The following is a 26,606-nucleotide window of genomic DNA, read 5'->3' on the forward strand; positions in this document are numbered from 1 at the left end:
CCTGAACTATGCTGATTTTAACAATAAAAATCTCATGTCCCAGAAATCCCCTCACTCCATGGCAAACCTAACAGTTGGGCCTTCTACCTACAGTCTAGCTCCAACGCACCACTGTAACCTTTTTCCTATGTTCTACCCCATCTCTGTGCTTCAGCCAACTTAGAGATTCAATTAATTGCATGTCTTCTGTAATTTTCTCTTTCCTCTGTTTGCTTACACTCATTTTTCTATCTCAAATCCTATCTTTGCCTGCATTACACCCCATCCTGAAGGTCTGAAACCCAAATCTTTCAAGTACACTGGTCTATTTGTTGTGCTAACAGGCAATGTCTAAATCTTACACCATGCCTGTACCCTTTCAGGAATTAGCAAGATGAACTCATAGTACAGTGAAGTACTTTGTTCGATTATTGAATTGTAGACCTAATCTTCCATTTACAAGTGATAAAGTGATCCCTCCTTCTATGTCTGTGAATGAAAAACATGCACTGGACACAATGCCTTGGGAAAAATAGATAAATAATATAAATTTGCTAAACAATTAAATGAAACATCTTCAAGTTGGATTTTTTTAACTGTTCCATTCATGAGGTCAAGAAAGACAAACCTCATTAAGAGATTACAAAAAATCACTCTTGGCTGAGTTAATGATGTCAGTCAGTAAGAAAATTTATTATTAACCTCTACTGATAAAGCTAGGAAAGCAGTAACAACATATACCGATGTGCATGACCGTGTGCACACATACACACACACACATGCACACACACACACACATACACACAGAAACCACAATCAAGGCAACTCAATAGGTTTAATCAACTACTAGATAATAGGGAGTTTCACTGCCCTCACCACCAACATAACCCTGACAATTTCCTGGATAGTGACAGACCTACAAATAGCAGCTCTTTCTACACTATCTCCTTCACTTCCCATGTCTACTTAGCTTGCCCCTCCTAACTCAGAATGCCCCAAATCTGTTTGGTTCTTTTGTTTACACCGATATATTTATTCAAAGGCTAAAATTATTCTTACAATTTTCCTAAGATTTAATTACAGCTCATGGCCTGGCATTTCATCAATACAGTTTTAATGAAGTTCTCCTAAATCAATCCATTACTTGAAAAGGTAACCAGGACACTCTTCCTTGTGGACATCGTTATGTTGCTAGGGCTCCATAAAATTGACTAAAGGTGGTCAAACTGTGTAGAGGCAAAGCAATGAACACTGCTGATGTCGATTCTTGCTGTTCTGAACAGTAATAAGTGAAATAAAGTCACTAGTGATATAAAAAGCCAAAATCACAATACTGAAACAAAGTATATTTTACCCAGATTGGTGGTAAGTAAAAATTCATCTGAGGCCAGAGCAAAATGGTCTAAAGCCTAGAGAAAGTAGTCATCCCCTCCAGCTACATGCCCCAGCCTTGACAGTTTCTGATGCCTTGTTTCTAAAATATAAGCAGGAGAACACTTACTTTGCAGAGCTGCAGATGTTGTATAGTAGTTGAAAGGCACACGGGACACGAAGTAATCCTCAGAGAGACTTGCCAGTGTATCACCTACAAAGGCTGTCTTTCCCACCCCAGCATTTCCTACCAGCATTAGGGGTTGTCCTTTCTCAAGCAGCAACTCTACGAAATATCTGAGACGGGTTGTCTCTGATGTGTGAACCACAACTCTCTGTGGGGGGGGGGGGGAAGGGGGAGAAGGATAGAATGAGAGAAAAGTCAGAAAGAGAGGCATTCCAAAATTTTCTATCTTAAGCAACACAGTCACTTGAGAATTGAGATCCAAAGAATTCTTAACTCAAGTTCACACTCGGTAGGAGAGATCTTACCTGATTTTCAGTTTTGAATTGTCAGAGTTCAGACATCATAACTTGAGGAGAGCAAATGGGTAGTACCATCAAAATGCAGTAGCATAAGCAATGGATTTATCTTTTCCAACTTAAGTACTAGCCAAAGCCCCTTTCACAGAGTACCTATACTCTGTCCAACCCCATGTTAGGCATACCAGGGAATCCAATAAAAGTTTAAGAAACCGCCCACCACTCTCTAGGAGCTGACAAAACATTTGAAAAGTCAAGACACACATAAATCAAAGTTGGGAGCAATGCCTTGGCTGGGTAAGATTAAGTGGCCAAACGATTAGGGCAGAATTTAGACTAAAGGAGTTCTGCATGGGGAGAGACCCAATGGCAGGAAACAGTGATTTTAAGTGAAATATTCCTAAGTCCAAAGTACTTTCAAACATATTATGCATTGTTTTGTTAAAAAAAAAAAACTTTAGAGCAATGCTTCTGCTTTGAAAATTAGCGACTTATTTATATACTTTATTGTTTCACAACAAATTTGAGGTGGCTTAGGGGAATAAAATAAAATGAAGAACAGAGGAGGAGGGGAAAAGATGGCGGAGGAGTAGGGGACCCTATTCTGACCGGTCCCCGGAATTGAGCTGATATCTACCAGACCACTCTGAACACCCATGAAATCAGCCTGAGATGTAAGAAAGTATATCTAGATCTCTACAAACAGAATCTCGCAGGCGGTTGGTTCCCAGGTACGAAGTGGGGAGCTGTGGGGAGCAGATATTGGAGGATAAACGGCAGCAGGAGGGTGCCTGGCCATGAGGATCCTACACCACCGGTGAGTGACAGCCTCCTGCACTGGGGACGGGACACAGACTTGCAGACCAGTAACGGCAGGGAAAGGACTTTAGACGGAAACCAGAGTAGTGGGGCCATGTGTGCAAACTGGGGGTGGCTGGAAGTTTTAGAAGCACAAAGGGCAGAGACGTGCTCCGACCTGGAGGCGGACTGGGAGCCCTGTGCAGGGGTGCACAACCCAGGACACTGCAGTTTATAGCAGCACAGACACAAACGGATATAGTGTGGCCTGGAGAGCTCACTAAAGAACAGACTGCGATCTCTCCGCTCTGAGGCAGAGAGTTGGAAACGGTCTCTTCTGCTCTGACTCTCAGAAGAGATGCGGAAAGCTGCCAGGGAAAGCCACCAGAGAACAAAAGCCCCCCAAAACCGGTTTTCACTGAGCCCATCCCCCACCACAGGGGGCAGGGCAACAGGGATGCCTGAGTAACAGTGCGGCAGACCCCTCCCCCAGGAGACAGGGTGGGAGAACAAGAGGCCAGCAACCCTAAGGTCCCTATAAAACAGGTGCGTCTTGCTTGGGTTGTGGTCAATAATTTTGGACGCTGTACATTCCCTCAACCACCCCTCAACAGAATGACTAGGAGGAGGAACCCCCAAAATAGAAAAGACTCAGAGACTGTGACTACTTCTGCCACAGATTTACAAATGGATACAGATATAACCAAGATGTCGGAGATGGAATTCAGAGTACCAACTGTGAAGACAATAGCTAGAATGGAGAAATCGATTAATGGCAACATAGAATCCCTAAGGGCTGGAACTGAAAGCTGAATTGGCAGGACTTAAAAATGCTATCAATGAGATCCAATCTAATCTAGATAATCTAACAGCTAGGGTAAGTGAGGCAGAAGAACAAATTACTGATCTAGAAGACCAATTAACAGACAAGAAGGAAAAAGAGAAGGCCAGGGAAAAACAACTCAAAATCCATGAAAATAGAATCAGAGAAATAGGTGACACCATGAAACATTCCAATGTCAGAATTATTGGGATCCCTGATGGGGTGGAGAGCGAGAGAGGACTAGAAGATATATCTGAGCAAATCGTAGCTGAGAACTTCCCTAATCTGGGGAATGAAACAAACATTCCTGTCCTAGAGGCAGAGAGGACCCCTCCCAAGATCAAGGAAAACAGGCCAACACCCCGGCATGTAATAGTAAAACTCGTGAATCTCAGAACCAAGGAAACCATCTTAAGGGCAGTTAGGGGGAAGAGATTCCTTACGTACAGAGGGAGGAACATCAGAATAACGTCAGACCTATCCACAGAGACCTGGCAAGCCAGAAAGGCCTGGCAAGACATATTCAAGGTACTAAACGAGAAGAACATGCAGCCAAGAATACTTTCTCTGGCAAGGCTGTCATTTAGAATGAATTGAGAGATGCAGAGCTTCCAAGACCTGCAGAAACTGAAAGAATATGTGACCACTAAGCCGGCCCTGCAAGAAATATTAAGGGGGGTTCTATAAAAGGAGAAAGACCCCAAGAGTGATATACAACAGAAATTTATAGGGACAATCTATAAAAACAAGGTCCTCACAGGCAACATGATGACAATAAATTCATATCTTTCAATAATCACTCTCAACATGAATGGCCTAAATACTCCCATAAAATGGCACAAGGTTGCAGATGGGATAAAAAGACAGGACCCATCCATATGCTATCTACAAGAGACTCATTTTGAACCTAAAGATACACCCAGACTGAAAATGAAGGGATGGAGTTCCATCTTCCACGCCAACGGACCTCAAAAGAAAGCTGGGGTAGCAATTCTTATAAAAGACAAATTTGATTTTAAGCTGAAGACGGTAGTTAGAGACACAGAAGGACACTATATCATTCTTAAAGGGTCTAGCCAACAAGAAGATCTAACAACTGTAAATATCTACGCCCCCAACATGGGAGCAGCCATCTACATAATCCAACTGTTAACCAAAATAAAGAGTCATATTGATAACAATACGTTAATTGTAGGAAACCTCAATACTCCACTCTCAGCAATGGACAGATCATCTAAGCAGAAAATCAACAAAGAAACAAGAGCTTTGAATGACACACTGGACGAGATGGACCTCATAGATATATATGGAACATTCCACCCTAAAACAACAGAATACTCGTTCTTCTCGAGTGCACATGGAACTTTCTCCAGAATAGACCACATACTGGGTCACAAATCAGGTCTCAACAGATACCAAAAGACTGAGATTATTCCCTGCATGTTCTCAGTCCATAATGCTTTTTAAAACTGGAACTCAATCACAAGAAAAAATTTGGCAGAAATTCAAACACTTGGAAGCTAAAGACCACTCTGCTCAAGAATGTTTGGGTCAACCAGGAAATCAAAGAAGAACTTAAACAATTCATGGAAACCAATGAGAATGAAAACACATTGGTCCAAAACCTTTGGGATACTGCAAAGGCGGTCCTAAGGGGGAAATACATAGTCATCCAAGCCTCACTCAAAAAAATAGAAAAATCCCAAATTCAGCAACTAACTTTACACCTTAAAGAACTAGAGAAAAAGCAACAAATGATGCCTCAGCCACTCATTAGAAGAGAAATAATTAAGATTAGAGCAGAGATCATTGAATTAGAAACCAGAAACACAGTAGGTCAGATCAACAAAACTAGAAGCTGGTTCTTTGAAAGAATTAATAAGATTGATAAACCACTAGCCAGACTTATCCAAAAGAAAAGAGAAAGGACCCAAATTAATAAAATTAATGAATGAAAGGGGAAAGATCACGACTAACACCAAGGAAATAGAAACAATTACTAGAAATTATTATCAACAACTATATGCCAATAAATTAAGCAACCTGGAAGAAATGGATGCCTTCCTGGAAATCTATAAACTCCCAAGACTGAAACAGGAAGAAATTGACAACCTGAATAGATTCAGACAATAACCAGTAACGAGATTGAAGCAGTGATCAAAAACCTCCCAAAAAACAAGAGTCCAGGGCCTGATGGATTCCCTGGGGAATTCTACCAAACATTCAAAGAAGAAATAATACCTATCCTCCTAGCCTTATTCTATGAGGCCAGCATTACCTTAATCCCCAAACCAGGCAAAGACCCCATCAAAAAGGAGAATTTCAGACCGATATCCCTGATGAATATGGATTCCAAAATCCTCAACAAAATCCTAGCTAATAGGATCCAACAATACATTAAAAGGATCATCCACCACGAACAAGTGGGATTTATCCCAGGGATGCAAGGGTGGTTCAACATTCGCAAATCAATCAATGTGATAGAACACATGAATAAGAGGAGAGAGAAGAAGCATATGGTCCTCTCAATTGATGCAGAAAAAGCATTTGACAAAATACAGCATCCTTTCCTGATTAAAAGTCTTCAGAATATAGGGATAGAGGGAACATTCCTCAAGTTCATAAAATCCATCTATGAAAAACCCACAGCGAATATCATCCTCAAAGGGGAGAAGCTGAGAGCATTTCCCTTAAGATCAGGAACACGACAAGGATGCCCACTCTCGCCACTATTTTTCAACATAGTACTAGAAGTCCTAGCAACAGCAATCAGACAACAAAAAGAAATAAAAGGTATTCAAATTGGCAAAGAAGAAGTCAAACTCTCTCTCTTCACAGATGACATGATACTTTATGTGGAAAATCCAAAAGACTCCACCCCCAAATTACTAGAACTCATACAGCAATTCAGTAATGTGGCAGGATACAAAATCAATGCACAGAAATCAGTTGCTTTCTTATACACTAACAACGCAACTGTAGAAAGAGAAATTAGAGAAACGATTCCATTTACAATAGCACCAAAAACCGTAAGATACCTCGGAATAAACCTAACCAAAGAGGTAAAGGATCTATACTCTAGGAACTACAGAACACTCATGAAAGAAATTGAAGAAGACACAAGAAGATGGAAAAACATTCCATGCTCATGGATCGGAAGAATAAACATTGTTAAAATGTCTATGCTACCCAGAGCAATCTATACCTTCAACGCCATCCCGATCAAAATTCCAATGACAGTTTTCAAAGTGCTGGAACAAACAATCCTAAAATTTGTATGGAATCAGAAGAGACCCCGAATTGCCAAGGAAATGCTGAAAAAGAAAAACAAAGCTGGGGGCATCACGTTGCCTGATTTCAAACTATATTACAAAGCAGTGATCACCAAGACAGAATGGTACTGGCACAAAAACAGACATATAGACCAATGGAACAGAACAGAGAGCCCAGATATGGATCCTCAACTCTATAGTCAAATAATCTTCGACAAAGCAGGAAAAAATATGCAATGGAAAAAAGACAGTCTCTTCAACAAATGGTGCTGGGAAAATTGGACAGCTATACACAGAAGAATGAAACTCGACCATTCTCTAACACCATACACAAAGATAAACTCAAAATGGATGAAAGATCTCAATGTGAGACAGGAATCCATCAAAATCCTAGAGGAGAACATAGGCAGTAACCTCTTTGACATCGGCCACAGCAACTTCTTTCAAGATACATCTCCAAAGACTAGTGAAACAAAAGCAAAAATGAACTTTTGGGACTTCGTCAAGATAAAAAGCTTCTGCACAGCAAAGGAAACAGTCAACAAAACAAAGAGGCAACCCACAGAATGGGAGAAGATATTTGCAAATGATACTACAGATAAAGGGCTGGTGTCCAAGATCTATAAAGAACTTCTCAAACTCAACACCCAAAAAACAAATAATCCAGTCAAAAAATGGGCAGAAGACATCAACAGACACTTCTCCAAAGAAGACATACAAATGGCTAACAGACACATGAAAAAATGTTCATCATCATTAGCCATCAGGGAAATTCAAATCAAAACCACACTGAGATACCACCTTACACCGGTTAGAATGGCAAAAATGGACAGGGCAAGAAACAACAAATGTTGGAGAGGTTGTGGAGAAAGGGGAACCCTCTTACACTGTTGGTGGGAATGCAAGTTGGGTACAGCCACTTTGGAAAACAGTGTGGAGGTGCTTCAAAAAATTAAAAATAGAGCTACCCTATGACCCAGCAATTGCACTACTGGGTATTTACCCCAAAGACACAGATGTAGTGAAAAGAAGAGCCATATGTACCCCAAAGTTCAAAGCAGCAATATCCGCAATAGCCAAACTGTAGAAAGTGCTGAGATGCCCTTCAACAGATGAATGGATAAAGAAGATTTGGTCCATATATACAATGGGATATTACTCAGCTATCAGAAAGGATGAATACCCAACTTTCACATTATGCTAAGTGAAATAAGTCAAGCAGAGAAAGTCAATTGTCATATGGTTTCACTTATTTGTGGAACATAAGGAATACCATGGAGGACATTAGGAGAAGGAAGGGAAAAATGAAGGGGGGGGAATCAGAGGGAGAGGAACCACGAGAGACTATGGACTCTGAGAAACAAACTGAGGGTTTTAGAGGGGAGGGGGTGGAGGGATGGGTTAGCCTGGTGATGGGTATTAAGGAGGGCACATAATGCATGGAGGACTGGGTGTTATATGAAAACAATGAATCATGGATCACTACATCAAAAACTAATGATGTATGGTAACTAACATAACATGAAAAAATAAAATTAAATTAAAAAAAATGAAGAACAGAAATAAACCCGATTCAGGGAACACGGACTAATATATAAAGTCAGGGAAAGAGGTAGCAGGTGCAGATATGCAAGAAATAGAATCCTGCACAGTGATTAAAACAGAGTTGACATTTCTTGCATTTTTGGTGGCCAAATTAAAAAGGGGGTAAAAAAAAAACCACCTGCAAGATTCAGATTGGTTTAAAAAAAAAAAATTAACACCTAAATTCTGCAATATATTCTCCCCTGTTTGGTTAGCTTATACTGAACACAACTGAGTATTTTATAGATCATTCAGGATCATTTTCATGATTATGAATATTTACACTAGAATTCTGTTTTAATTTGGTGATACTCTCAGGGCCTACTGAAAGGCACAGACTGTTCTATGCTACATCAAACAGTCCCAGATGACTGTTTTTCATCAGAGTTACATTTTACACTATTTTTTTTCTCCTCTTTGGCTGCTCATTGTCATCATGTGCTTTTTAATTTGGCTATTAGCTCCGTTCTCTACACAATAATTCACACTTTCTGAGAGCTGAGTATGTGACAGGTACGATGTTAAGCAGCTTCATACGCTAGGTCATCTGATACTCATAATTAATTTACGAGGGGAGTTGTGTCATGATTTTCATTTCAGACACGATGAACCTAAAGCTTAGAGAACAATGGTAACTTGACCAAGGTCACAGCAAAGTAGTAAGTGGTGGTACTTGGATTAAAACTCAAGCCCGTCCAGAGCCCAAGCCCTGTCTGCCCTACCACACAGAAGGTGCGTCAGGACATGGACTGGACACACGTTATGTCATCTCTTGGCTCTCCCATTTTCCATATGTAAAAGGTTATTAATAGGCTATGCCTTAGAAAGTTGTTTTAAGGATTAATCTACGTAAAGCAATTAGAAAAGGGTCTGAGATAGACTTATGTAATATTAGCATTGACTATGATTGCTGACTCAGTATGGTTCCCTTCCAGTATGTTAAGAAGCTGTTAGTGGAATAACCACACTTGGTACAACTGTGTGTAGAGTAAGACTATAAAGTTCTAATAGGTTTCCTGTTGAATAAAAGATGTCGTTGGTCAGATCCATCAACCTCGCTATACCATTTTTTGGTCTTTGGTTAATTATGAATTCTCACCTTTCAGCCAGCTAGGTAATACTCCCAGGTAGGTGAAGTCCAGGCAGGTTGAGCAAAAGCAGATTTCAAAATATATCAAGCAGATGGAACAGACATGGTTGGTTGCCTCCCAGCACCCATCTCTTCACTTCCCTTCCTGTCAGAGCTCCCACTTTGTCCAAGTCTCCACGCTTCTTCCACGCACTCATGTGCTCAACCTGGCTCCTATGGTAGTGTGATGCCCCGTCAAATCCAGTTAGGGTAACCCAGTACCTGGCCTGAGACAGGTTAGGGGCGGCTTGTGAGCCCTGGGGTATTAGGTGTTCAAGAGGCAGTCTGCTCTGGGGCTTCGGAGAAGTTTCCTCACTCTTAATAAAAAATATGTGACAAAGTGTCCTTTCCCTCTGAAGGTAACTCCTGGGACACTGGAGCCAGACCAGGAAGGATACTAGTCTTAAAAATGATGCCAGTGTTAAGAAGGGCAGAGCAGAGATGGAAAGACCCAAATCCTTGGTGATATCACCAAGTCACAGAATTAATCAGTCTTGGGGCCATCCTACTTCTGATTGCTTGTTCATGAAGTTTCCTCACGGTTAGGTTTATGGGTTGAACTGTGTCTTCCCCAAATCCATATGGTAAAGCCCAAATCCCTACTACCTCAGAATATGACTGTATTTGAAAACAGGATCTTTCAAGAGATGATTAAGTTAAAATGAGGCCGTTAGGGTAGGCCCTACCCCCATCTGACTGGTGTCCTTGTGAGAAGAGGAAATTTGGGCAGACTTGGAGACATGCTCAGGGAGGCACACACACACACACACACACACACACACACAAATGCCATGTGTGGACACAGCAAGAAGGCGGCCATCTGCAAGCCAGCGAGAGAGCGCTCGAGAGAAACCAAACCTCCCAACACCTCAATCCTGGATTTCTTGCCTCGGGAAAGAACTGTGAGAAAATGAATTTCTGACATTTAAGCCACCCAGTGTGTGGTATCGTGTTAGGGCAGCCCCTGGACACTCACACAAGTAGAGTAGGCCCCTAGTGCGATGACTGGTGTCCTTATACAAAGGGGAATTTGCACACAGAGACACACACGGGGAAAATGCCACGTGAGGATTGGAGCTATGCTGCCATGAGCCAAGGCACCTTGAGATCACCAGGGACCTCCAGACGGAGGCCTGGAGCGGACTCTCCCTGACAGCCTCAGAAGGAACCATTCCTGCTGACACTTGGTCTTTCAACGTCTAGCCTCCAGAACCACGAGACAAGAAATGTCTGTTGTTTAAGCCACCTACCTTGTGGCGCTTTGCTCCAGCAACTCCAGGAAGCGAATACACTGGGTTTTCTCTTATTTCACACCAGCTACCTAGTTAATACCATGGAAACCCCCTATACTCTAGTCACACAGCGCCATTGGAAGCACTAAGCTCCTAAGTGAATCAGAATGTCGCGATTTTAAGAAGTCTAATGAAAAGGAAGAGAGATTGGGGCAGAAGAAGAAGACGACTGAAGAATAAGTCAACATCAGAGAAATGTAAAACAACAATCTATGAAGAGAAATAATTAAAAAACAAAAAAAGATTCATTTTGATTTCTCAGCGGACACGAGAATTGGAAATCTCTGAGTTGAGGAGCTTGAACACATCCATTTTATGGCTTAGGGGGCTAAAGGAAAGACGTTCTAGTGAAAAGTGCTGTCTAATAAATTCACAATACGGTCAGATATAAGAATCACTGGAACTAACAGAAATATGTCTTTGATTTTTAATAAAACTCACAAAATGTCTGAGATATTAAGAAAGCAGTTACTCTAGACTTAAGCTGAAATTTTTTAATAAAAAAGTTTGCATAAACTTAAGAGCCGTCTCACTAGTTGTTCTTATAACTAGGATTCTTCTCTCCCAGGCAATATGCTATATATGCTTGACCATATCAACAAAAATTTTTCCATCAGGCAGGAAAAGAAGGACGGCTCAGACGTGAAACAAAAAGGCTCAAAGCAGCACAGTGTGGCTTGAAAGTTACTACGTTCCATCCACCTACCTGCAGAGGTACCTCTGGATCCATAGTAAATTTGGGGACTTTATCAGCCCAAGGCAAGAATTTCTTAGTTTTGTGGTCCAGATAATAATCGAAGATTGTCCCCTGGGATGGAAATTTTACTGCTTTCATCTCTTTATGCCACCACCGACTGAATTCAGCTTGAGAGCCAGAAAGCTAAGGAGAACAAGAGAAATCCTTATTGCAGACCTAGAGGTAATTTTGAACACATACAAAGCCCCTCCAAATCCTGTTCAACACAGTATTTGCCATGTAAAGAGTTATAATTACAAATGGGATTGAGAAACTGACCCAAGAAAAAGAAATAACTAGAAGGAACTTAAAATGAGTGATAATATCAGAGAGGCAGAAAGCTATAATTGCCATATATCCATCAGGTACAAATTTTCTGGAGTAATTATTAACTTAAAAAGCAAAGTAAGGTTAGGTGAACCTTAGATTACCCCTGGGTTATTCAATTTAACAATGAGCTCCATGCAAATTACTATGCTAGGTTCAGCGAGACAGTGGTTCTCAAACACTGGTGTTGATTTCTACCAATATTCACATCAATTCGTGATAAAATAAAAAAGGTAAGAACAAAGGAATACTTTTTAAAAAACTGGTAACATTATTTGATTTCAATACTGCCCTCTATTTGAGCTTATAGGCTTCTTGGACCTTTTGGTGTTGAAATAGCTTTCCTTTTATAAAATTATGGTATTCATTATGGTCCTTGTTTATAAATGTCCTCATTTAGAAAAGTAAACATTTGGTAACCCTATTTCATTCCTTCAAGTCATTAATCAAACTGTTTATCTTTGAAATTCGAAATCTGGAAACCCCCACCATGAGGGATGAGGAAAGGCATGTTCTTGGTTTTCTAGCAGGGCACAAGTGAGGGGTGCAGTTGAAAACTCTCGAGAGACAAACTGCGCCCTACAGAGAGGAATGACAGTGGTAGGGAACAGGCTCTCCTCGCTAGAAGGTGCTCCTTTTTATATGATGATAGGTACAAGCCCTTTGCTACTAGATTAGGGTTTGGAAAACAAAGAAGGGGAAATGGCAACTGTGTATCAGCAGCTTATAAAACCCTTCTGTATCTATATGAAGACCTGGCTTACTGTCTCCAACATCCACTGGACGACCCGGCCCACTAACTCCCTCCATCCACAGCACAAGCTGGCATAGTGACTTCTATATCCGCAGGATCATCTACCACAGTGAGCTTTGGTGAACTCTAAGAACAGTGTGTTTGAGTGGCCATGGCATTCAGCAGTCTCCTACTTTCTAAGACCTTAACTCCCATTTTTCTCCAGTGACATTCTTTTTTGTTTTTTTTTAAAGATTTTATTTATTTATATGACAGAGAGAGGGAACACAAACAGGGGGAGTGAGAGAGGGAGAAGCAGGCCTCCCCCTGAGCAGGGAGCCCAATGCGGGACTCAATTCCAGGACTCTGGGATCATGACCTGAGCCAAAGGCAGATGCTTAACCCACTGAGCCACCCAGGTGTCCCTCTCCAGTGACATTCTTCAAACGGCTTTTTCTTTGGTATCCTATGTCCTTGGACTATGGCCCACTTCTAGTGCTGGGGTGAGCACACCCATGAGCAGAGACAGGATGGCTGGAGAAGAGGTGTGTGTGTCGAGGGCAGAGAAGGGTGAGGAGTCTTAGCAGGCAGAGCTTGTCCCCATCTTCCAAATAGGTTGAGCTCACACTCCTATGCACCACCACTCATGTGTCAGTGAGGCTCGTGTGAGTTATTTTCCAGTTGGTGCCATGGGTATTTTATCACCCTACGAAAGTTGGTCTTAAATCAAATCAGTTCTGAAGGTAAAACACTTGGCACCATTCTCTGTAGGCAGAATACAGAGGACTTCGACTTTACATCAAAATTTGCTAACCACTACATCAGCAAGATCATTTTAGTAACACATCTTTGACTCATTAGTTCACTCAACTACAATGCATTTGTTCTAGACTGTGGAAGAAAGCCAACAGAATGTCTGCCGTCACAGAATTTATGGGGAGATAGAAGCAGAGACACGAGGAAGCACAGGGGAAGCAGAGGCTAAGCCGATAAATGCAGAAATAAATAGGTGCTGTGAAAGTAGAGTTTGCTCTAAGTGAGAGTAACAGGGGTGAATCTATTTTTATTACAATTCTAGTTCATTAACCTACAGGGCAATACTGGTTTCAGGAGTAGAATTCAGTGATTCATCACTTACATATGACACCCAGCGCTCATCAGAACGAATGCCCTCCCAAATACCCATCACCCTTCTAGCCCATCCCCCACCCACCTCCCTCCATCAACCCTCAATGTGTTCTCTCTCTTTAAGAGTCTCTGTGGGGGCGCCTGGGTGGTTCAGTCTGTTAAACCCTTTCTCCGCCTTCTCGTCAACAAGGGATGAATCTATTTTATTTTATTTTTTTAAAGATTTTATTTATTTATTTGACAGAGAGAGAGATAGCGAGAGCAGGAACACAAGCAGGGGGAGTGGGAGAGGGAGAGGGAGAAGCAGGCTTCCTGCTGAGCAGGGAGCCCGATGTGGGACTCGATCCCAGGACCCTGGGATCATGACCTGAGCCAAAGGCAGACACTTAACGACTGAGCCACCCAGGCGCCCAGGGGTGAATCTATTTTAATTGGATGTCCAGGTGAGCCATCTTTGAGAACCGGCACAGATTAGGGGGAAGACGGCTCCAAGAAGCAGGAAGAGGTCATCACGGGCCAAGATCCTGTGGTATGACAGACCTTGTATTCCAGAAATGGGCACTGCAGCTGGTGGAAGGGGGTGGGAGGTGGGGAGAGAGGTAGGGGTAGGCAGAAGAAGCAGGGAAAGACTGGCAGGACCAGATCCAGGGGCCGTGCAAATAGTATTACATTTTTCACTTTATCCGAAAGGCAAACGGAATCCATTAAAGTGTTTTAAACTCTCAAGTGTATCATATAATTCAATTTACATTTAAAAAAATTGCTCTGGCTGCTGAGAGGATAATGGATTATGGGGGAGGTACAGAAGCAGATCAGTGAGGCTGTTACCTTAGAAGCCAAGGGAGAAGGACTAATAGCGGTTTATGGGAGCTCAGGGAGAGTTGATCCAAGACCTATTTTGGAAGCTGCCTGCAATGGCCTGGCTTCGGAACACCGGACCCGAGTCAGCGTGCTGCAGTTGGAACGTGGCTCCGACATCACCTGGGCATCCTCAAGCAGGCTATCTAAGTTTCGGCTCCTTTTTTTGTTAAAAGGGGAGGAAGGTAGTTGTACCTATACATAGAGGTTTTATTTTTTTGAAGATTCAGTAAAATAGCCAACTAAGAGGCCTAAGCACCTTCTTGGACATCCGGCAGGCGCTCAGATTTGTTCAACTAATAAATGGCTACCTTAAGAGCATTTCTTCCGTCTTTTTCATTCATGTTTCCAACTATATAGTTTGTTTTGAATGTTTTGTAGTTAGAGCCCTTTTGAAGATGTGAAGGTGATGGTGATGAGGAGGAGGATGAAGAAGATGAGGCTTATTTAGGGAGAGAGTGTCTGGAGGAGTGAGGTGACCACTGTGGTGGCCCAGTGCCCGGCTTGATGGACTGCTGGGAAGGCCGCCATGTTTGAAAACTGGAAAGATGAAAAGGCAATCAGCTGGGAGGGAGGTGGTCAGGAATAGAGGGATCTCTGCTGTCCACATCCTACTCACACAATTTTACCTGGTTTACATCCTAGCGAAGGAAAAAACCTTGTGGAGAGCCCCAGGAGGACATAAAAAAACATGGGGGAGGGGGAAGTTGGGGAGAGGGGAGATTCTGCCCGTGGCCTCCATGAAGAAGTCCACGCATGCTGTAAATTGTGCCTGAGAAAAACCACATGAAGTCACCCACCAACTCTTGACTTTCACTCAAAGAAAATGGGCTGCTTTTCTTTAGAAAGCCCCTGGATATTACAGAAGGAAATGTGGCTTCTGAGAAGGATCAAAATCAGATCTAGCAGGCCAAGTGAATTCCACACCTATTTATAGACACGGTTTATGGTAACCTAGTGACAAGAAGCAGAACCGGCAACAGGTTTTAGTAACCACGTATCTGAGGATCTACAACAAGTCAACCAATGGAAATATGGGGCCCTCTTGGCTGTGATGCCTTCCAATTTAAATTCCCTGTTTACATCCGGAAATATTTGGCAAAGTCTGGAAGATGCGTGCCATCTATTTTTAAGGCAAAGATTCAGGGGTACCCGTAGGATCAGTCATGACCGTGGGAGATCCTGAGGTACCCTGGAACAGGTCGCCTTTGGAGATGTACATGGGTGTGAATCCTGGTACTGTCATTTCCTATCAGTGTAACCTTGGTCAAGCTCCTTTGCCCCTCTGAGCTTTATGAGCACCATGAAGATAGCCTGAACAATTACTGGAAACATTACGTGACAAAATCTACATGCAGAGGAGCATGGTGGAGATGAGATGTGCCATCCTCTAATGTTGAAACACTCCCACTTTGCACCTGAGTAAGTCTAAGCCGTGTGTACACGTGTGTGTATGTGTATGCATGCACTCGAGCAAGCTCGTCTCAAGTGTTTGCCCAAAAGAAATCAGCCACGGATGAGCTGTGCTAGCAATGCTGGGCAGGAATGGTAGCCTCATGTTAGGCTGAAGGCAAGACCCTTGGAAAGGATCTGGCCTGAGTTGAGTCTGGTTCCTAAATAATTACCCCGGGAATCATGTAAGAGACTGATTAGAGGTAAGAGACCAGAGACAGGGAAACCGATTTCAAGGTTCTTACGTGCTGTATACTGCATGTGTCCACTCCTCTCACCCCACATCCCTATGTTGAAGCTCTAACCGCCACTGTGATGGTATTTGGAGATGGGGCCTTGGGACGTAACTTGGTTTAGATGACGTCATGAGGGTTGGGCATTCATTATGGGATTAGTGCCTTTATAAAAAAGACATCAGAAAGCTTTTTGTTCTCTGTCATGTGAGGACACAGCAAAAAAGCACCTGTCTGTAAGCCAGGAAGAGGGTCCCGGCCAGAACCTGACCATGCTGGCACCCTGACCTTGGACTTGAGCCTCCAGAACCGAAAGTAAATTTCTGTCAGTTACGCCATCCAAGGTACGGTATTTTGTTACGGCAGCCTGCGCTAAGATGCTGTGACAGCCCAGGACAAGCTAAAGATGATACATTCCTGAATGGAGGCTGTAGGGACGGGGAGGTGGGGACTGACCTGACAGCTGTTGTGTGACTGAAAGCGTCTGATAAGCACGGGATACAGAAGTAAAGAAGAATGGGGTCTCCCGCGTTTTTAGCTCGAGCAACTGGAAGGAATGAGAGCATCCCCGAGATAAGAAAGGGAGCAGAGGAGGAGCCAGTTGGGGGCTGGGGCAGATGAAGAGCTCTGTGTCTGGCACAGAGAGCCGAGCGGCGTCTGGAAGAGCACACTGCCGGCCCTGCTCCCGAGGCAGGCGGAAACACCGACCCCTGGGCTCCGAAGAGAGACCGGGGCAAGGCTATGGGTTCGGCAGCATCCGCCAGAGTTAGAGCTACCAGCCTGGATGAGCTGGCCTAAACACACCGGCTTACAAGAGAACAGGGCAAATGGCAGAGATTTATGATGATATTAAAAAACAAAAAAACAAAAAAACCCCAAAACACAGGGATCACATTACAACCTGCCTCCCAAGTAAAACTGGTGCTATAAATTATTTCTGTGAACTATCTCAAAACATACCTGATCTTGCAGTAGAGTGCCTCCGAATGCCCAGATACAAGCAAAGACAAAGTAGACTTCATAAACCTCTTTTGGGCTGTCCGAAGGTACGTTGTCAGGAGTCAACAAGCATTCTAGAAGGGTACAAATAGTCTAAAGAAAAATAAATAGCTATTTACTTAGGGCAGCAACTCCTTAATAGCAGAGTAAGGTCAAAGGACATACTAACAAATCCACTTACTCCTTATGAGATTATAGAATTTTCCCCAATCTGGGACTTGCTACATTGAGACAGACAAAAATTACTGCCTTGGTTTTCTAAGGCAATACGGGAAAACCTTTGTCACTTTTAATGAAACCGATCTTCTAAGTAATCAAGTCTTTTTAAAAAAGGACTATCTTACCAGTTCGTGATCACTATAATAAACATGAATACATATAGGCACAAAGAAAAGATAATGGGGAATATATTTAAGCTCTCTTTTTTTTTTTTTTATTAACAGGGAGTCACAGTACAGAGTCATCTACAGCTCACATTCTCACTCCGTAACAAACTAAAGATACCTTGCCTACCCAGTGAGCGCTGCCCTACGGTATCGGTGGGAATGAGTGCATAAGATTCCACTTGACAGGGAGGTATTTATTCATTTCCCTCTTGCTGGACATTTAGATAACCCATTTTCCCTTAGTGCTTTGGCAACGGCTTTTCCCACCTGTTGTATAAACTTAGAAAGTCGGACTGGCAGCCTTCGCCTATGACTTTTTTTTTTTTTAACACCAAACTAAATTTAACCTTGGAAGAAATGCTCTTCAGGAACTTGTCCTTCACTCCCTCCATGTGAGACAGCAATGTGCTGTTGGTCAGAAACAGAGCCTGAGTTCAGGACAATCAGGTCAGTGATGAGGGGAACATGGCTGCTTGCAAAGGCCTTTCCCAAAGGGAACAATAACCAGTCATGAACATGTTTTCCAGCTACTTCTCTGAATCACAGAAACAGTTGTCACTTAGTAACATTATCCCAGACTCTCAGAACTCCTGGTACCCTTCTCCTGGTTTCTGAAGGCAGCCGGAGATTTGATCACTATCATACAGACAGCAAGCTGTAACAAAACAGGTCAGGATTGCCTGTGGGTCTTTCTTTCCCAGCCATGAAAGCTGGGGAAAACCCATGGTAACCTGGAAAATAGCTCCTGGAAATAATTTACAAAGGTTTCCAATTTAAAAAGTTGACCGCCTGTTATATTTTTCAATCTTCTCTCTTGATTTCTATTATGTTATATAGTTCCATATCTGCCAATTTAAAATAATCCTCCAAAAGAAATAAAAATCACCCATTTGTTATCAAGAAAAGCCCTGGTGCTCTAAGGGACTGTTAAAACCAAAACCAAAACCAAAACCAAAACAGGGACTGGAAGACTTCAATGTGACGTTATCCGCTCATCTGGAGACTCTACTAACTCACCACTTTTCTGTTTTCTCCCAAACACAGTACTTGGAAAACACTTAGAGCAGCTCTATGGCAGCAACTGGTAACACCAGACTCTGGTGTATCTTATGAAGGAGTTAATATACCTTACCAAACTTAAAGCAAATACATGTCATTTATTGGAAAATGGAGCACATTAATTTCTTAGTCATTTGAAGGTATTCCCTTTTGTACTCACATTCATCTCGAATTTTGTCACGTAATCACAGAAAAGACACTACTCTATAAAACAACAGCTGAAAAGGAGCTGAGGATAAAATGCCATTTCTGAATACTACAAAAGGAGGAAGTGAGAGGGAAAGTCATATTAATTCCTACTGACCTATTTTCACACTACTCGTGAATGAAAAAATTCACACTACAGAGAATCACACAAATACATAAGTCAACTTGAGAAAGAACACAATCATGCTTTTGCAAGTACTACACTAGAGGAAGTCTAATTAGGGTAACCACATAATTAATTCATTATGAATAAATTCAGACCTGCTTTCAGAAATAAATTATACCTCAGATAATTACTGTAGAAGACTATCGTTTACTTAATTGGTGTGTGAATTATCCAAAAACCTGAACTTTCTCTTCTTATTATGCTTGTGACTATTTCTAATTTAGCTTCAAACAAATCTGGTAACATAGTACTCTGAAACCAATTTTGTTCCTAGAGGAAAAAAAAAAAGGATTTCTAATTGTAAACCTTTTGTGAAGTTTTATACTTGTAAAGGCTGGGGACTGTTTTTCTTCATGCTGAGATTAAGATCACAACCTTCATTTCTGTGTGCTGTGAATTATTTTCATTTGCTTCCATGACAACCTATCACATATACCCTTCAGTCTTACCAGCTGTCCCAGAAGGAGAATCAGAACAGACTAGTAACTGGAGTATTATGAACTCTCCATTGGGAGTGACCTGACTTTATTAGTATCTGGGGGAGGGGGGAGAACAGAAAGGAAGAAGAGCATGGGAGGGCCGTGGGTGGTCAAGCTCAGAAGCTTTCTTTTACTAGCCACCATCTTTAGTTGCTGGATTTACTGTAGTCAAAAAACATACCGAACCCCTTCTCTGGGCCAGTTTCTTAGGAGACAGAAAAATAAATACGGTTGTTACTACTTTGTTCTTCTTATTCTATTCCAATATACTTGGAGGAGCACAGTGATTAAGTAAACACATACTTGGCCCCCGCTATGTGCGAGGAACTCTGTAAATTTCTGGGGATGTCAAAATAAATACAAGGTAGCTTCTGCCCTCTAGATGACAGTCTCATGGGAAAAAAAAAAAAAAACCCAACAGACTACAACCCAGAGTGATAACAGACTGTGACAGGTGTGTAGGTTTGTAAAAACACTGGGGGACATGGAGCTGGGGAAAGGGAAAGACAGATGGAGCAACCTGACGACCCCAGTGATCTTTGCCTCTTCTTTTTTTATGTTTCATTTTTTCAAGTAGGCTCTACACCCAGCATGGAGCCCAACATGGGGCCAGAACTCACGACCCTGAGATTAAGACCCGAGCTGAGATCAAGAGTCGGATGCCCAACTGACTGGGTCACCCAGGTGCTCCTCTCTGCGTCTCCATCGAGCAAACGAAACCTCCTGCTGCCTCAGTCAGGTCACACACTCCCGCATCAGGACTAGAGCGTGGATGGTGTGCCCAAAGCCGCACCTGCACCAGGCTGTTCTCTAGAATTGAAGTGATGGTTTTAAAGCTTGTTCTCAGCTTATCCAAGCATGCAGGAACATATTTATCAAAAAGAATAGTTAAATTGGCCTTTTCTGATTGATGCCGCCTTCTGTCTATCCAACTGGCCACATACCTGAAAAAGAACACAGAAAAGCTTTTATTGAACACGAGGCTTGAAAAGCCAAATTTCACCAACTCAAAAGCTTCCCCCCCCACTCAACACAGCTTGGTGCCACCCTTCGGGGACATGTTTAGTGAGTTCATTCTATTTCTCAAACGGCAAATATTTTTAAATGACCCCTTAAAAACTTGTTCTAATGGCCATTTTTACTTTAATGAAAAAAATGTAACAGAAACTCCTAATAGCACTTAGAAGGCAAACATAATAGAGTCTAAGTAGGCCATTACTGAGCATTTATAAGGAGGTACAGCATGTCATTTCCTAAGGGACTGAAACTGGTTTCATAGGGCAGGCTTTATTTATGAAAACAGCTTGGGATTTTTCTTGATTAATCTTGGCATCAATTATTTAGTAATGACAAATCAGTTACATATAAAAAGGTGAAAACTCCATAGGGGCTATTTCAGAATCCCTCCTTTTGCATTGGATTGGAGGTAACTCCAAACCAATAAGCAGATAATGTGTTTCTGATAAGTAGCTCTGAAATGGTTATCTCATGCTTGGGTACATGTGTATTAATCTGGAGCTTATAGAAGGTTATCAATTCTGATACACTAATGTTCTTAACATATTAATAAAATCATACTTATCAATAAAATGAAACATAGCCTAGAAGCTCCCACAGTCGTCTCTGCGGAGAAACTGTGTGATGTTAAATGAAAAATAACTGCTCGAAAAGTTCTCATCAAAGAGAAGGCAGTGATAACAAATACATTTAGCCACCAGCAGGGCAGCTATACAATTACCACTATACCTTGCTATAAGCAAATCAGATTTCACATTTCTACTATCAGAAGAAATTAAGGCAAGATAATTATCCTATAAAAGGCTCCCTTTGATTTTTACAAAGTGCCACAATAGGGCTCTATTAACCATTCAATCACATTTACACTATAGTGAGACTTATACAATATCAACGGTCAAAACCTCTTCAGGGCCAAGAGAAATGGTTTTCAGGTGAAGTCCAGGTGCAGGACGGTAACTTGAGAGAGCGTCTCTGGGCGGTGGGGACAGTGGGCACCAGGGAACAATGGCAACCAAGTGTGAGTTACTGGAAATGAAGACACGAAGGCCTCACCTACCTCTGAGCTACTTGTTCAACCGCACAGCAGCTGCTGGAAGCAGAATGTTAGTGTCCGGAGCTTTACTGGGGTAGTGGGGGTGGTGAGGGGACTGCTCTCCTGAGCTCTCAAGTCAGACTGTCTGGATCCCTATCCCAGCTCCACCATTTTTTACCTAGGCTGAGTTGCTTCACCTCTCTGTGCTTTAAGTTTCTCACAGACTTCCTAGGGTCGTTGAGGATGAAGCAATTTCTTGTGTAGAAAGTGCCTGGATTACTATCTGACATACAACAAGTTCTCAGTAAGTGCCATCCAGCCCAGAGTTGGTTCAAGTCCGAGAACTGGGGTCAGACCCTGGCTCGGCCAATCTGAGCATCTCCTAAGGGCAGTAGAGTCCTACAGGGCCCAAGAGCTGGTGGCCAGTGCTCTGCTGGGTTACAACAAATTCTACCTCCACCCCCTGGTCTTTGGTGTCAGTAGGAGCAAAAGCCTATGCGGGGATGACTAGGGGCTGAAGCCTCAAGAGAGCCAGAGAAGGGCAAAAGGGCTTTGCATGACTTCAGTTCAACCAAACCAGGAGACATGGCAAAAGGTGATCTTGCATGCCCTTCTAAAAAGGCCCCAAATGACCTCTGCTAGGGGTCAAGCACACCATATGGCCTAGGGAGTAAAAAACTCTGTATCGTCAAATATAAACAATTTAAAATTTCATTTATAAATTACAGATAAATTTTCCTAGTTTGGAATAAAAATAGACATTAAAACATCGTGAATTCAGAAGAAGACACTATTACCTTCAGCAATGGCAAAAACCGAAGATACAGATCTTTGTTGGCAATTCTTTCCACCTTACTTCATGAAAAAGTCCCTTATGGTTTCCAAGAAATGCTATACATTTGAACATGATCAAATGAAACAGTGCTATTATATGACATACACTGGAAGATGACATGCTAAAAGGTTGTATTTATTTCTTACCTACGTGAGAGATTGTTGGTGCCCCTGCCTCAGGAAGTAGCCACATAGTGATGCCTTAATGCATCATCTTCATGCCAATATCCAGGTCACTAACAGAGCATCTCCACCTCTTCAGCGTTTGCAGATGTGTTCCATATATTCAGCTGTGCTGCCCTGCCCTTCTTCAGAAGTGCTATTCACATGATCACATGACTCTAAGACCCTCGAGTTTGGAAACTACCTAGGTAGCCAGAGTTTTCAGGCTCCTGAAAACTTTTCAATGTATTACTCACGAGTCTGGGATTGGAATAGTGTCCTGGAGGAGAGCAGGAACTCATGAGAACTCTGGTTATATACGTGCCCCCCACAGTAAGCTGCAGGTTCTCCATCGTTCACGGTGACCCGGAAAAATGGCCGAAGTTAGACATGCTGACCGGCAGCGTTATGCCGATGATTTCTAAATCTATTTTTGCAAATATATACAGGATGCCAAGATGGAAGGATGGGATTGCGGGGGTAAAAGCCAACAAGCTTGGGGTGCCTGGGTGGCTAGGTCGGTTAAGCACCTGCCTTCAGGTCAGGTTGTGATCCCAGGGTCCAGGGATCGAGCCCCACATCGGGCTCCCTGCTCAGCGGAGAGCCTGCTTCTCCCTCTGCCTCTGCCCCTCCACCCTGCTCATGCTCTCTCTCTCTTGCTCTATCTCAAATAAAATCTAAAAAAAAAAAAAAGACAACCAGCTCATCCAATGCAGATCAGAAGATGAGAGAGACAAAATCAAAAGGATATTATAAAGTAATAAAGGAGTAAGTATGATTTAAAGGTGGGGCTCCCAAAACTTATCTTCCAGTAATCTCTTAGAATCAGACTAAATTCCAGAGATATTCCACCTTTTCCTATCATTATCTAGAAGTTGAGTAATACTCCGCTTGGTAGATCTCATTTTCAATTGTGTTTGCTTTAAATAATTTTAAGTTAAGGGACTTAAATAATTTTAAGTGAATTAAATAATTTAATTCTGAATGAATTTAAATAATTCATTACCTGTTTGCTTTTCCTTTTCTATTCATTTAATCCCTTTTTATGCATTTCATCCCTTTCTAATGGGAATAAAAAATCTTGCTGGTAATTTTTTAGAAATTTTCTTCTAATTCCCATTCTTTCTCTATTTCTCAAGATCTCAACAGACATATATGAACTATCCAGCATTCATCTAGTAAACTTACTTAGGACTGAGAAGTAGAATAGTATTTGATTTCGATAGCCAGTCATGTGCTCATGTGATTTTAAGGATGTTTGTTGTCTGACATGATAATGCTCTGTGTCTGTTAAGTGTGGATATAAAATTATTTTTTAGAATAGCTCAGTGAGTTTAAAAAATGTCGAAGAAGCTTACATGATAATGATACTACTTTCATTCCTTAAATGGAATCACAGAGAGATACCATAAACAAACTATTTTATCATCTCTTCTATCCATGATAACTTAGGGTTTCCCACAGTATGAATTAAGAAAATATATTTCCTAATTCCATTCACTGAAAGAGCCTAAAAGCAATGACCTATCAGTAGCAATGAGCACACTTAGCATCGTTATCTGGGATTCTAAATACCATTCCTTATACAAAAGTCGTTTCTTCTGGCTCCTTGGAGAAATGACGGAATCAGGCGAGGGGAAGGAAGAATGAAAGGAGCCAGAATCATGTTGGCTAGCCAGAAAGCCAAGCGCTCCAAGACTGAGGAGGAAAAAGTGAAAAAGAACATGTAAGGGGCTGGTTGGAAGGGGCTTTTGTTGGCAAATTTGGGACAAAGCGAGCGTTCAATAGGATCATGTTGGTAATGAATTCTAACCCACTGAACTGAAAGAAAAGAAACCATGAATAGAAAATGATGCCCATGAAGAAGGAAAGGGGGAGAAGGAAAGGGAGAGGGAGAGAGAGAGAGAGAGTGAGGGAGAGAGAGAGAGAGAAAGTGAGAGAGAAAACGGAAGGGAGAGAGACAGGTGAGGGAAGGAGGGGATTAGGAGGAAAGAGGAGGAGGAATTCTTTTAGGAAAATGTCACCTCATCTATGTAAATAGAAGGAATGAATTAGAAAGTCACCACCTTGCAACCACCAATGGGTCACTCTTCTAGGCATCTGGCAGGTTACCCTCAAAACTGTCAATGTCATGAAAGAAAAAGGTGGGAGGATATTCTACATTAAAGTAGAAAACACAGACAGGTAGATGCAATGCATGATCCTTTTTTTTTTTTTTTTTTTTTATTAAAGATTTTATTTATTTATTTGACAGAGAGAGACACAGAGAGAGAGGGAACACAAGCAGGGGGAGTGGGAGAGGGAGAAGCAGGCTCCTGGCAGAGCAGGGAGCCCGATGCGGGGCTTGATCCCAGGACCCCGGGACCATGACCTGAGCCGAAGGCAGACGCTTAACGACTGAGCCACCCAGGCGCCCCCATGATCCTTGTTTTGACACTGGATTTAAAAAAAACAAAAACAAAGACAAAACCTACCAAGGAAATTTCTCAGTTAACTGAAAAAAATTGAAAAACTGTTTAACACATAATACTGTATCGAGAACAAATATTTTAGTGTGTTAACTGTACTGTGTTCATGCAGGACAATATCCTAGAGTTCTTAGGGAAGAGATGCTCAAGTACACAGTGGTGAAGGGGCTTAATGTCTGCAGGTAATTTTGCAAAAATAAGGAAAAGGAGAAAATATGCCTCTATGCCTGTGTGAGAGAGTGTGTGTACATTCAGAGAGAAAGTAAATGTAGGACGATACTAACAATTGGTACCGTAGAAAAAAAGTGTAGAGTGTACTACTACCATTTCAGATTTACTGTAATTTTCAACACTTTCAAGTTAAAAAGTTGGGGGAAATTGAGACCTCAGATACTGGTTTGGAAAACTAGGTTGATAATTTTATCTCAGAACGTAATTAAGGATTGAATGAGTCAATACATGCAAAGCTACCCTGTAATTAATATTATGACATTAAAGGTAGCAATGTACCCAATAAATATGGAGTGAAAACATATCCCCCAATCTGAAAAAGCCACTTTTCTGTAGTACATTTAAAGATTCTGGTGGTAGGAAGTAAAAATATAAAAGTATCCTTTAGGGAAGATTCCCATTGTTTTGGATAATGAGTCTGTGGTCACACACATGAAAATTAAAACTTACCCATTGATCCTGGATCAAAGAAAAACCTCCATAAAAATAAAGTGTAATGGTGAAGACAGAGTTGTTTAACTTTCATAGGAATGCAAATTGGGTGTTTTTTCTAATCGAGTAAAACTCTTTGACTTACTAGATAAAAGTTCTTCTGGAAATAAGGATTTAGACAGCTTTTACTAGCACGAATCTCCATGTGATGTTACTGAGACCCTGGGAATTGTGAGGTTCATGACTGAAGCCAGACCAAACCCAGAGGGGTGAGGGGTCCCCTGAAGGAAACAGGGTGTGGGGAATGCCTCTGCTCTCTGTCTAGGGGGGATCAAGGGATATTGGAGATTCTCTGTTAGCCAGCCCCAAACCCATAGGAGCATCCTGGAAGACAGTCTGAATCCTAGCTGGGGAAAGGACCTATTAGCTCAAGAAGAACTCTCCATTTTAGGCTTTTGAAAATGACCCCTTCCCCAGACAGATCCAATAAAACCCTGTTAAAACAGAAGCGTGGGCATGACTCTACTTTGCTGTGGTGAGACCTCGAGTGAACAAATCAGTACCCAGAGAAAGCAGCCTGGAGAAGCGCCATCAGTCAAGCATCTGGCAGGGAACAGAGGTCATCCTCACCCAGGGTAACAGGGAAGGATCTAGAAGGACTGTTGGCAAAGGTGGGCATGGAGCAGGGAAACGAAGGGAGAGGGCTGTGCCACAGGTATCAAGTGAGGAACGGTCAGCGCACCTGTGCGTGCAGGGACAAGGGGACGAAGGACTACCACGGTGTGCAAGGGACGGATCGTACAGAGACATTTTAGAGGAGAGTGACCTGCCGTCGAGGGACACAGTCATCCTGATGCGACACTGCAGGGAGGGAGCCAGGGAAATAAATAGCCTGACCTCACTCTCCTCTCTCTCCCTCTCATTTCCTGCCAGGG

General features: G+C 42.2%; 1 protein-coding gene across 1 annotated transcript in view; it reads right to left on the minus strand.

The window, feature by feature from the left end:
* DNAH11 (dynein axonemal heavy chain 11) overlaps nt 1-26,606 on the minus strand; it is a 320,378-nt gene that overhangs the window by 140,761 nt on the left and 153,011 nt on the right. Inside the window, exons 42-45 of the mRNA XM_032401311.1 lie at nt 20,288-20,438; nt 17,159-17,290; nt 11,434-11,611; nt 1,481-1,681 (exon numbers count right to left, since the gene is read on the minus strand). Of these exons, the coding sequence (XP_032257202.1) occupies nt 1,481-1,681; nt 11,434-11,611; nt 17,159-17,290; nt 20,288-20,438 (662 nt within the window). The remainder of the gene's footprint in view (nt 1-1,480; nt 1,682-11,433; nt 11,612-17,158; nt 17,291-20,287; nt 20,439-26,606) is intronic.

The sequence above is a fragment of the Phoca vitulina genome, unplaced genomic scaffold, assembly GCF_004348235.1.
Source record: "Phoca vitulina isolate PV1807 unplaced genomic scaffold, GSC_HSeal_1.0 scaffold4, whole genome shotgun sequence".
Taxonomy (NCBI): domain Eukaryota; kingdom Metazoa; phylum Chordata; class Mammalia; order Carnivora; family Phocidae; genus Phoca; species Phoca vitulina.